This window comes from Lutjanus erythropterus, chromosome 9, assembly GCF_056507025.1.
Source record: "Lutjanus erythropterus isolate fLutEry1 chromosome 9, fLutEry1.hap2, whole genome shotgun sequence".
NCBI lineage: Eukaryota > Metazoa > Chordata > Actinopteri > Lutjaniformes > Lutjanidae > Lutjanus > Lutjanus erythropterus.
The window spans coordinates 41817318-41830570 of record NC_139325.1 but is presented as its reverse complement, the minus strand read 5'-3'; the positions used below and the strand labels follow the sequence as shown (position 1 = coordinate 41830570).

Below are 13253 nucleotides of genomic sequence, written 5' to 3'. Positions count from 1 at the left end.
TTGATGGCTGCACTGTTTTCCTAAAAGCCCACCAGCCATTTTAAGACAGACTAGTCTTATGAATATAACACTAATTGAAGTAATGTCTTCAGTATTTTGAAACCACTTCTTACTGTTCAGCTTTGATATTGTTGTCAATATTTCATCAAACAGTAACTGAAGTGTGCATCTGTTTCTTCAGAGCTGAACACAGCCTGCTGAATGTTATCCCATTATTCTTATTCTTATAGTGCAGGTTTCTAATTTCCACATTATTCTCCTTAACATGTGAAGTATTGCGTTAGTTTCTTGAAGACGTTTATAGCACTTGAAAACTCAACGAAGGAATCTGCTCGGCACTGGAACAAAATGGTGTTGACTGAATGAAGCTACATATAAATTAAAGATCATCTTTATTTAGACATAAAGAGACAAAGTCCTCATAGTCCACACATAGTTGAAGCTGTTGTTGAATGTTCAGTGAAAGAATATATGCTTGTATATACTTAAACTGTATTTGCTGTTGCACAAACTATCGTATTTCTGCTGTTCAGTCTTTCATTTTTTTTCAGTTACCTTTTTTCCTTTTCCTTTTTTTTACCTGCTGTTATTTCTCATTCCAGTTAACTGTCTTAGTTGTTTCACACAAGCGTCGCTGCCACTGGTCAAGCAGGTTGTTGCCTCTCAGAAGCATACCTTTCATTTGACAAGTGTGTTTATTAAAATATTCTCTTCTGTAGAAAGAGTTTTGAGTGCTGTCTGGCTGTTTGGGATCAGTGGGAGCGTGATATTTAGGAGTCCAGACAGGATCACTTGCTGTGCACCCCTATTGTTTTTGTTCTTATTCTCTTTCTTCTAATTTTTCTCCGCTAAAAGTGTTTGTGCAGTGAAAACTGGCAGGTGGGTTACAAATTCCAACCACTTCTCAGGCAAAAAAACTCAAGGTGGCACTATAGCAAACTAGTTTATGTTTTTGCACTTATCTTGAAAATTAATTGGCATAGACTAAAAATTCTTTAACTAGTTTAATCGTCAAGGTCATCTGCATCTTTTCTCCCTCAGTGTTCTGCTTAAAAAATGTCAACTTTTATGATTTTTCCTCAATTTTATCAAGATCCTATTTTTGCAAACTCCTCCCAGACCGTTGGGCCAATCGTCCTGAAAAGACTTTGCTGATCCAAAGTTCTCATTTGGATTTTACGAGCCTATTGTCTTTTCAAAATGAAAATGGCTCATTTTCTAACGTGTAAAAACTCACGAACACAGTGAGATTATCAACGTTCAAACTGAGACACGTGTTCTGGGGTAATGAGTTTTGGTAATGATTGATTAAAGTGGACATGACATTGTACAGAAGAATAAAGAATGATATATTACCTGCACAGAGCACACGCTGGTGCAAAGTCACTATCATGGCCTGTTTTGAAAAAAATGCTTCACTGGGTGGAAATATTTGTCATTAAATCAGTCAATCAATAAATTACAAACAGCAAAGGAAGGAACAACTGTACAAACTAATAAACCAAAAAACAAACATAAAACACCTAGAACTGCAATGATTAATCGACTCTTAATTAGCTATTAAATGAATTTGCATCTATTCTCTGACAGTAAACTGAACATATTTGAGTTAAAACATCGTCTTTTCACATTACTGTGGTTGTGATTTTTCTCCACTAGGTGGCAGCAGTTACTTGTGTTAAAATCTGAGTTTCGTCTTCCTTCAGTGTTTTACAGTCTTAACATCCTCTAAACTGTACATTTAAGTGTCACAGCTGTTTCGGTCGACATCACAACTCAACCCTGGAATTGTTTCTGATACACAAATCTCTGTTTTGTTCTGCTTGAGACTGGCTGCTTACTGAAGAGCAGAGGAATGTCAGTTTGTGTATCACACTGAGCTTCTTAGAATCACATTTCAACAGTAGATGAAAGTTTACTGGGAAAAGTCAGTACTGTACAATATAGTAGTACACAGAAAAAGGATATACATATTTGTTTGTATACAGTAATTTGTGCAGCAGTGTGTTACATGTACTGTGAACAGAAAATTCTATTTTGACCAAACAGCTAATTGATTCATGAAGAAAATGGTCAACAGATTAACTGATAATCGAAATATTTTTTACAGGACTATGACAGGATTAATTAATTGATTAATTGCAATTGATTCATAGTCATTTTTAATTTAAAAAAGTACAAATTCTGTGATCTCAGCTTCTTAAATGTGATTATTTTCTGGTTTCTTTACTACTCTCAGACAGTTAACTGAATATTTTTGACAAAACAAGACATTTGAGGACGTCAGCTTGAGCTTTGATCAACATTTTGCACCATTTTCTGACATTTCACAGACCAAACAACTAATTGATTAATTGACTGATGAAAATAATCATTAGCTGCAGCCCTAAAAACACTGTATTTTATATTGAGGTAATCCACAAGTAATACAAAGTAATCAAGTTACATTATTTTAATATTTTGATACCTGGATTACCTTACTGACTACAAACAGGTAATTAGTGACTGCATCAGAACACATTTTGAAATTAACCCTCCTGATTTTGGGGGACAAAGGTCAGAGGTCACTGTGACTTTACTAAACACATTTCTGGCCATAACTCAAGAATTCTTAGACTAAGCATGACAAAATTTCACATGAATGTCTGATAGGATAAAATAATGAGGTGATGATATTTAATATCCAAAAGGTCAAAGGTCACCTTCACTGTGACATCATAATGTTCAGCTCTCTATCAGTCCTCTGTAAAAATAGTCAGACTGCAGTAAGAGAGCAGGAACTGGAAACTATTCACTGGAATCACACGTGTAGTGATTAATTCTAATTCAAGTTACGGGTCAATAAAGTGGTAAGTTCCATATTAAATTCCTTCAAAGTCTTCACTACATACATCATATGAATCTGGACAGACATGGATGTAGACTGTAACTTTGGTTGGTGGAGACAAACATCTGTGAGGCAGTAATTCTATTTTTTGACCGCCCTGTTTCATCCGACCATCACAGCTGACTTTTCACTCTTCTTGACTTGCTGCTACAGGCTGCAAGTCATCGACAACTGCTTCAGTTTGAACTCTTGTTTCAGCTCGGGATAATGTATGAAGAGGTCATGTTAATGTTGCCGGAAAAATCAGCTGTTGTGGTGGCACTGCAGTAGGTGCTTCAGCATCTGCCTGGCAGGGATCTGCACTCTGCATGGTCTGCATGTGATGACTCAAATAATGAAAGAACGTTTAGCAGTTGTGAAGAGTTTGACATTTTCAATGAGAAGTAACTCAACAAGACATCTGCAAGTGATGCAAAATGTAGATAATTGTTTTTCCTTTTTGCACACATGCACAAAAACTAATTGTTCAGACAACTGATTGTATTGTTTTGAAAAAAAATCTGACTGAGTGAATAATAAAACCTGTAATGGTAGAAACAACGTTGTCACTGAGTCACAAACACAGATTGGTTTGTGCTATGAGGAAGTTCTCTCAGCGTTTGAATCCGGTGGTGTGAGTCTGATATTTGGGAGGGACGAGCTGCAGGCAGTGAAACCTGCTCAGTTTGGTGTTCGGAGGACCTGAAATGCAACATGGCGATGAATTTGTTCTGTGTGCTGCTGATTATAATTTGTCTTCCTAAATGCAGTCAAGGTAAGCTTTTGTAGATGTACATTTTTTCAGAGCTGTAGGAGACATTAAGAGTTCCTGTTTTCAGACATGCAAAAGCCTGATAAAAAAAAGAACAATATAAAGAAAAGTTAAAACTAATGGCTAAAACATATCATTTAAGACTTACCATCAACTATAACCAGTTTATAAAGTCTGTCTCTACATTATAAAATGTCACTGTTCCATCTAACAGCTGTATTTTGAAGGCCAGCTCCTTTTTTACAATAGAAATAATCATGGTTGGTTACCTGCCAGTGCAGCTGATGCAGCCAAAAAAACACATTTTTAGCAGCAGCTTGGATGATGTCCAGTGCTAATTCTCTGCAGCTCAGGCACCAGATTTGCTCACAAAAACAACTTGACTTTCCATCACAGACAACATTATGTCACGTAATATGTCTTTAATCTTGTCAAACACATTGCAGGTAAACACTTGCTCCGCTTTTTGACCTTCTGTCAAAGAGACGTGCAGGGAGACGGCCAGTACGACATTGAATTCGATGGTGATCAGCTCCTCTACGTCGACCCAGAGCCTGCCGGATATCGGATAGTCCCGCGTCTGCCGGAGTTTGCACAGCAGTGGACCCCTGATCCTGGACTGAAAGAGGACGCATACGTGTCCCTGGGGACCTGCCAGTATAACATCCCACGTGCCATTAAGGGAGAAAATTATACCCCAGAGGTCATAGGTAACGTAGTACTGATACTGATACACTGATACTGTGCAGTAAGTAAAATGAACTATATAGCAATGTAGAAATACTCCATTACAAAGTATCAAAAGTAAAAGTACTCTTTCTGCAGATTAGTGTCCCCTGCGACTGATGTATTATTGTATGTGACATTATATTATACATATAACTGATTTATGTACAGTGATTTACAAGGCTGGGGCTCCTCCTAAAGGTCACAACATAAATCTGAGGGGTCATGAGAGAATAGAAAGATAAAACACACTTCTGCTACACAATTACATATTCTAATGGTCTAATCTTTGCTTTTCTTTTGAAAACATTGGATCATTTTTCCTCTTTAGGTCTCTCTCTTACTTTAAAAAAAATAAAGCCACATGAAAAGTTTAGAGGGGAAATCCGTCTGTGGTGGAAACGCTAACAACTGAAGACATGTGAGACCGAACAAAGGGTCCAGTTTTTTTTGTTTTTTTTTTGTGAGAGGCCACAAGCCAAGACGGTTGGGAACAATATTAAAATGTGTTAATTTCTATGTTTTTTTAATGCAAAAACTTTAGTCTGCAAAGTAACTTGTAACTACAGCTGTCAAATAAATGTAGTAGAGTAAAAAGTACAGTAGTTTCCTTTGAAATGTAGTGGAGTAGAAGTAGAAATTAACAAATAAAATAAGAAAACTGACATACTCAAGGAAGTTAGTTTAAATTAAACCATGTGAGAAGTTCAGAGGGACATCTGAAGCAAGACAAGGGGTCCCTTTTTCTTTTGTTAGAGACCAGTCTCTGTCAAAGTCTGTTATTTATGTACAAATCTTAATCTCCAAAGTAACTAGTCAACGTAGCTGTCCAATTAATGCAGTGAAAAAAGAGTAGAAAAGAAAAGTACAGTAGTTCCTTTTGAAATGTGGAGTAGAAGTAGAAAGTAACATAAAGTCAGTCATCTTTTTTTTTTTGTATCCAGATCCATAATCCAGATCCATAATCCCATTACATGTAATCTGTTACTCCACAAGCCTGATTATCATTTACAGAACACAACAAACCATTGCTGGGTTCACCCGTCTAAAACTCAAACTAGACTAGAGCCAGATCCCAAGAACAAAAGTCAGTGAAACCAGTACAGTGTGCTGGGAGGAACAGTGGCTGCGTCATTAAACACGAGTTAATGAGAGGAGTGCTGCCGTGCGTTTTTCAGAGAAGAACAGGTTCCAGGAGGGGAGGTCCCTGTGTGATGCAATTAACCTCTCAGGCTGTAGAATAATGCAGCTATTGTCACTGTTTGTTGTGTAACTCTGGGACTGTCCGTTGATTAGCAGCTCCACAGGACTGGTATTTGTGTATCTATGGCAGTCTTCTCCTGCATGGTGGTTCCCGTGTCACGGAAATCTCAAAAATGTTTTTGTTTTGGATGATTGAAGCCACAGCCCATAATTAGGAAGTTGAGTCATCACAAAGGTTGAACATATGAGAATCTTTCAGTGACGCTTCATATTTTCCAAAGACTTTAATGCGTCTAATTGACATTTTAATGGATGTTGATGTGAAAACGTGTGAAAGGGGAAAACGTGAAAGGGGTCGCTCGTAGTGATTGACCCACAGAGAATTATCACTTAAATCTGCAGCTCTACTCAGCTTCATTGAGCTTTGCAGCTCATTTTAGATCATTGTTAGATTATAGCTGTTTGACCATCAACCTGTTGTTCATTGATTAAGCCCTAAAAACCCACTGTACACCGTCTGCTCAGCACCAAACAGCAGACGGACACAGTTGGTAGAGACCAAAAACAGAGCTAAAAGTTAGTAAATATTGGATTTTCATCGTAAAAGGAATGATTGAAAGAGATTGTTAATATCAATCTATACATTATTTTTTTTTTAGGGAAAAGTTGCATATTCTTGTATATGTTGCACTCTCCAAAAGTGAGTATTTTTAGTGGGATTGTAAGAGGTAGTTTAGTGTATCACCTGAAATAGATGGAAGTTGGTGCTGTCAGTTTGGAGAGGGAGGAAGAGTACCGGTGTAGGAAGCTTACCTAAATCTATAAAAAATCAATATCAGTTTGACTATATGCTATATTTAAAATATTTGCTTTACCTTGCCATCAGACAGCCTTTTCCAATGAGAATAAGCCAAAAATCTCACTTTCTGGACCAACGAGTCTCCAGTGGCAAAATCAGTAATCTTACCTCACAGAACACAGGAGTTGCTAGTCTATCAATACCTTGATCAGTCAGTTTGTTTGTGTTATTGAGTGACTTATGTGTTTTAAAAGGTTAGTTCAGAGTCACACAGTAATACAAAGGTAGGTCAGGAACTTTCATGTTCTGCAAAGTAAAATTACACAATTTTCCAAAAGAGGCTGCTTGAGTGGGAGAGAGAGGAATATTTGACTTATATATCAGGGGCTTCCCGTCAGAAAAATCTGTGTGAGTGCGAGGTAAAGCAGGTTAAATATGGCCTTCACCTAAAGTGATATTGTTTTTTTTTTCAGATGGACCTTTTTTGTGTCCACAGCAGTTCATTGCAGAGCTTCCATACTGTTACTCCTCCCTGTTTCTCCAAACTGAGTGCATGGTGAACATCATCTACTGCATTCAATACCCTGACTATTGATAAGTACCTTGTACAGCCCCACTTGACATAATCTGAACTATCCCTTTAATGCCTGTATTTGCAGTATGGGATATTAAAAATAACATGGGTGTATTATTGTGACACATTCAGCCATGTTTTGTAACTTTTATCTTTCTCTGTAAAATATAAATCCATCCATCTGCAGCCAGTCCGACCTCCCTGATCTACCCCGAGCAGGAGATGGAAGCCGGCGTCTCCAACACCCTCATCTGCTTTGTCAGCGACTTCCATCCGCCTGAAGTGGAGATCACCTGGACCAGGAACGGGCAGCCGGTGGACCAGAGTGAGGTCAGCCAGACTAAGTACTACTCCAACAGCGACTTCAGCTTCCGCATCTCAGCCTACCTGGACTTTGCTCCAGAGGAGGGTGACATTTACTCCTGCAGCGTGCAGCACGTCAGCCTGCTGGTGCCTCTCACTAGGTTCTGGGGTAAGTCGGTCATAATTTAATGAGTTGGTGGGTGTAGAAGTCAGTGAGGGTGTAGAGCAAGTGATACACTACACCAAGACTTGTAGAAAATGGAGAGTGATGTATGATAGTGAAATTTCAAGCCAATAACCATTAATTTCCATGAATATTGCAGTGAATACTATATAATATATGATCTGTATTGACTGAGGCATATAATTGAAGATATATGTAGATAAATATAATTCAGCACAAATTATGTCAACTCAAATTAAGATTAATTTAAAAAAAAAAATTGATTCATTTTTATAGCCACTTTGGTCCAGACTGAAGATCATTGGTCAGACATCCCATGAAATTAAGTGCAGATCGCCAGAAGATGAATTTGACTGATTGGTGATCCTCTGATTTTCCTTGCAGCATCACCATGAGGTTGTTTTAGAAGGATGTTTTCATGGCTGTTGAAGTACACACATTCATGGCTACCTCAGGATGAATTGTACTCATTTGGCGATGCGTTAATTTTTCATCTTCATTAGGAAATTCCTTTTTGACCAATATTTTGGTTTATATATATGTAACAATAATGACATTCCCATAATCTGCAGCATCGGCTTCTTGCCAGCAACCTCAGGCACAGAGAAACAAACCAAGCAGGGGGCCTGGAGATCCTCCCTCATGGGATTTTGAGTGTCAAACATTTTATTTCCTGCATTCTGGTGAATTTTTATGCACCGATTTATGCTTTTTATGCATCAATTTCCTCTGCTACCCATGAACGAATGGACATAAATGTAAAGGAAATAAAGAGTCGCAGAGAGTAAAGCACAGCTGCATAAATTATATCAAGGATTCAAACATCATGTCGTAGTCACTGAGCAAAATCTGTCCAAATAACTCCACTCTGGGCCTCTGCCCTTGTACTTGCTCCAGGTTGGACAGTCCACCACAGACGGCAGAAAACACTCTGCACAGTTTGTCTTGAGCTCATTCCCACTGACAGGACTGACATTTAGATCTGTACTTGGACAGCTTCTCTCTTTTCACAGGTGGACCTGAACTAAAGGTATTTGTTGGCATTAATGCAAAAAATGTGTGTGTCTGAATCAGGGCAACAATGATGCTGAGTGACAAACAACCTGCATGTCATTCTGATGTAATACTTCTCCACTACGTCTCATGAAACTCTTCTAGTTTATTATTTCTCACATCATTCCAAGTATGTGAAAACAGTCTTATGCATTAAAGTAGGTAAGTCCTGTAAAGAACAGTGCATTTTACTTTTCAATAAGGGGCAATCCTGTATTTTACAGGACAGGTGGCAAACATACGTAGAACTGGAGTTGGTTTGAGACAGAGAGAGAAAGAGCAGACTCTTTCTCTCTCATTCACTGAACCTGCGAGGAAGGGCCAACTTTAAATGCTGTGTTTACCTGCATATTCTACCATTATGTATTAAATATCAGCAAATGATATTTGGCAGGATATTACTGGCACAGCATTTTGGCTACAGGTAGCTTTAGTACAGACTGGTATCAGCTTTCAAAACTCCCATCTCCAAATCTCTCATGCTATTTATCTCTCTCTCTCTCTCTCTCTCTCTCTCTCTCTCTCTCTCTCTCTCCCTCTCTCCCTCTCTCTCTCTCTCTCTCTCTCTCTCTCTCTCTCTCCCTCTCTCTCTCTCTCTCTCTCTCTCTCTTCCTCTCTCCCTCTCTCCCTCTCTCTCTCTCTCTCTCTCTCTCTCTGTCTGTGTGTGTGTGTTTTCCCCACAGAGGTTGAATTACACACAGACCGGCAGGTTGTGGAGACAGCAGTGTGTATTTTTGGTGTGATCCTGGGGCTGATTGGAGTTGTCACAGGACTCTGGTTCATCATGAAAGCCAACAAGTCCTGTCAGGCGTGACACACATCAAGACAAACACCTGGAGTTCGATGTCAGACGTGTGATCGTCTTTATCTTTTTTTTCCCCTTGTGTTTTTCCTCCGGGAGTGAGATGGAGTGAGATTTCTTTTTGTCTCCATCACATTTTCTTTTTTTCTTTTTTTTTAACACCTAGAATGTTTTATATTGTCTGTCTGTTTTTCTTTTTCTTTTTTTTGCATTTGTGCAACAACACCGAATCTAAACCTGAGCTAAAATAGCTTCAGTTAAAGTAATAGTTTGACATTTTGGTATATACGTGTTTGTGCTTTCTGGCAGAGACAGAGATTAATACCAGTGTGTGCTGTGAATATAAGGCTATAGCCAGGAGACGTTTAGCTTAGCTTTGCGTTAAAACTGGAAACTGGACCTGGCTCTGTCCAGCAGTAACAAAATCCACCCACAGCACATCTAGTGCTCACTAACTAGAAAGAAATATTCATAAAATAGCAAACTGATGTATTCAGTGCTTCAGTTATTGCTTGTATTAAATTAAAGACATAAAACAAGTTAACTAATGAGCCTCAAAGGTGCTGATTTTGTTTTAAACTACTAGCTGTAGTTTTATATTCCACAGACAGATATGAGAGCAGTATCTATTCTCACTAAGGGCTCATTTATGCTTAAAGGGACAGCTCACCCCAAATTCTAAAATATATATATTTTCCTCTTATCTGCAGTGCTGTTTATCCATGTAGATAGTTCAGGTGTGAGTTGCAGAGTTTTGGAGATATCACCCATAGAGATGTCTGCATTCTCTTGAATATAATGGGACTAGATGACACTCAGTTCTTGTTGTGAGCAGTTTCATGTAGGAACTACTTTCTTTCAAGTAAGAAAAAAGAAAGAGGGGTTAGAGGCTGACTGGGTTGGGACAAGAAAAACAGTTAACAGGAGCGGGCAAGAGTGGAAATCATAATAAGAGTTCAGGTTTTCATATATAAAAATGTCTGTAATGTTGTGTGTGGACTACAGATTGACAGAAACGTGATGGAATGGGGTCCATTCTCCCAGGACAAGGATGGGACAGGAATCTTTTTTCAGTCTGTCATGGGACTGGGATGAGACAGAAGTATTTTTGTGGGAGTGGGACGGGACAGGAGTGAAATCCCACTCCTGTATCACCCTCTAGTTGGGGTGGATGGTGAGCGTATGATGTGTAGGACTTCAACTCCACAGACTGGGGTTCATGTCCAGGTGATATCGTCATTTTAGATTTGGTTCAGGCAATAAAAAAAACTTTGGATAAGGTTAGGGAAATTTCGTCAGTTGGGTAGGCTTAGGCAACAAACGCACCTTGTCCGTCTGACTTGAATCCTCTTGCAGCTGTGACTTGAGGTGAGAACTCGCTCCGGTCAGCTGCTCGCTCCGGCGCACAGATACACGCACTGTTACATGGAAACCAAATTAAATATGTTGTCAGTGACATTTTTGTGACTTGACTTTGTGATGTTAATTAACAACACATCCTCATTATATGAATAGAAATTTCAGTTGGCCTTACGTTTCCATAAACATGTCGTGAAGACAGAGCTGCTGTTTTTTTATGTAAAGGAGAAATAAATGAGCCTGAACTCACAGTGAATTTCTCAAAACACTGAACTGTTCCTTTTAGATATATAAGGCTCCTTAGTTTAGAAGGTCCTTTGAAAGACTCAAGTTTATCAACTGATGACACATCTTCTTCAGTTTTTACAGTAAAATGTATTTATGTTTCTAATAAAATATCACTCATTCTTGAGAAGTGTATTTTTGTATGCTGGGAGAATTTATTTTAAAAGATCAAACTCTTGGTTATTAAACCTTGTATCAGGCCAACCACCTCTTTTTAATTTCACAATATAGTTGTCGTGAGCAGCCATTTTATTTTTTTTTAAAGTTGCTAAGATTTTTCCTAACGTTAATCAAAAATACACATTTCTAAACCATAATTCTTATTTTGCTTTGATTTAGAAGAGCTGAGTTGACATGTTATGGTTGAGACACATCTGATAGCAATATTATTTAACGAATTTGTCAAAAAATACAACACTTACGAGTGCTTGAGCAGTTTTCCCACCTTTTTTGAGACCAAGAAGTGCATCAGGGGTCCTAAGGTTGTAGCTGAACCGTCTTAGTCCTGATTAAATCAAGTTTTTATAAAGATCTGACAGATTTGAAAGAAATCTAGGATACAGCTTTAAAGGATAATTATGATAGCACAATTTTACACCTATGTTTTCAGTGGATATTGTTAGTTTTACATTTTGAAGGCTTTTAATGTATTTTTTAATTGTTTAAAGTTATGAATTCTTATCTGGGACAAGGGTGTTTTCTGACACAGAGCAAGTTTACACATAAAAAAAATCCAGTCCAAAACATTTCATAAAATCCATATATTTCATATAAATCCTTAGAGATCAGACAATGCAGAGGCTTCACCCAGGTTTGCATTTTATTGTGTTTGTCATGTACAAATAAAGCTCATGAAGAGAAGTTGATAATGTCTGTTCCTGTAAATCGAGCTGCATGTCAAAGCACATACAAAACACATTAAAATGAAAGAGAACAACAGTCTTCCATTCCTGCTCGTGTGTTTATTAACCCTTCATCACAGCAGCCTGTGTGTGATCACTGGCACGTTCACAAAGTCACCATCAATTATCACAGCGCCGACGAAGCTTTCGGGCGGATTGCTGGTCCTGCAGTGACTGGCTGACACAAATGATCAGTAAATAATGTTTGTCATGTCTGCTCGCTCATATTTTAATATTGGCTCAGAATGGCGACGCTCCAAACTGCCTCTGTGTTCTCTGCTGGGTTTATTTGGCTCAGGCCTGAATCTAATTATTTTTTCACAGTGATTGATAAGATAGCGTCCACATTTTAATATGGAAATGTGTGGAGCCTCTGAGAGAAACGCTGAAAATACTACAGCTTTGATTGTGTACTAAATGTATATATTCAGTTTTTAAGAAATAATTCAAACCTTGGACGCAACTGTGCTCAAATGATAGAGAGCATTAGTGTGCAGAGATGGAAATGCTGAGTATCCCAATAACAGAAATGGCATTGCATGCTAAAAGTAAAACTAGACTGACCACATTTCTGTTCTGCACATTAACAAGAAGTTGTGGTTTAGAGAGTTCTTAATCGTGAGCGGAGCGCCAAAAACCCCAGCTGTGACAAAACCTGAAAGACCTGTTCATCTCAGCACTTGTGTCATTTATTTTACGAGACGGCAGGATGCAGTTTAGTTTTTGAGCTTGAGAGGTTTTTAGGACCTTGATTGAGTCTGTAAACTTTCGTGTGCAGCAAATGGTCAACTTTATGTTGTAGTTTGTTTGCATTTAAGAGATGATGGGACTTTATTTTCTGTACAAGCTCACAGTCTCTGCTGTTTTACTCTGTGCTACACCAGCAGGTAGGTTTCCTCATGTGTTCTGGTTTTATTTCAGCTTTTATTCAAGTATATGATTATATTATTTTAAATAATGTAATGAGTGGTGCAAAAGGTTGATAAAATAACAGACACACCTTCAATGCAATAAAAATTCAGCTGTAAAACTGATGCTCATTGTTAATAGTTTTCTGACTTGAATTTCACTGTTGTCTACTGGAAATTTGTTGGACCCTGTAACAGTGTTATCTATGAACCTTTATGACTGAAGTATCATCTGTAGGTTTAGTGGATGAAATTCTGAGTTGCATATTGGGGTATTTCAGCTATTTGTGTAATTAGCATAGTGTGTAAATTATCAGGCAAAGTAAAGACAAAAAACAAAAATCATCACAGACTTAACTGGGATGTTTTTTTTTATTAGTGTGTTGTTATGTTATTGTGCCTGCAGTAACATAATAGTAATAAAACTCCCACATCACATATAAAGACTTTAAGATCACCTTTCTAAATGAACAAAAAGCTTAATGGAAAAGCTCTTTCCAGTTTTTGGCAAATTGCC

General features: G+C 38.1%; 2 protein-coding genes across 2 annotated transcripts in view; both read left to right on the top strand.

The window, feature by feature from the left end:
- The first annotated feature begins 3580 nt into the window (after window positions 1–3580).
- LOC146322221 (H-2 class II histocompatibility antigen, A-U alpha chain-like) lies at window positions 3581–9892 on the top strand. The gene is made up of 4 exons (XM_084727692.1): window positions 3581–3641; window positions 4085–4348; window positions 7128–7412; window positions 9164–9892. Exons 1-4 carry the CDS (start codon window positions 3581–3583, stop codon window positions 9292–9294), a joined length of 741 nt encoding a protein of 246 aa, XP_084583818.1. The 3' UTR covers window positions 9295–9892.
- Window positions 9893–12472: 2580 nt separating this feature from the next.
- The window catches only part of LOC146322220 (rano class II histocompatibility antigen, A beta chain-like), a 29523-nt gene continuing 28742 nt past the window's right edge, over window positions 12473–13253 (top strand). Inside the window, exon 1 of the mRNA XM_084725792.1 lies at window positions 12473–12715. Coding sequence (XP_084581918.1) covers window positions 12649–12715 — 67 coding nt within the window. The 5' untranslated portion in view covers window positions 12473–12648. The remainder of the gene's footprint in view (window positions 12716–13253) is intronic.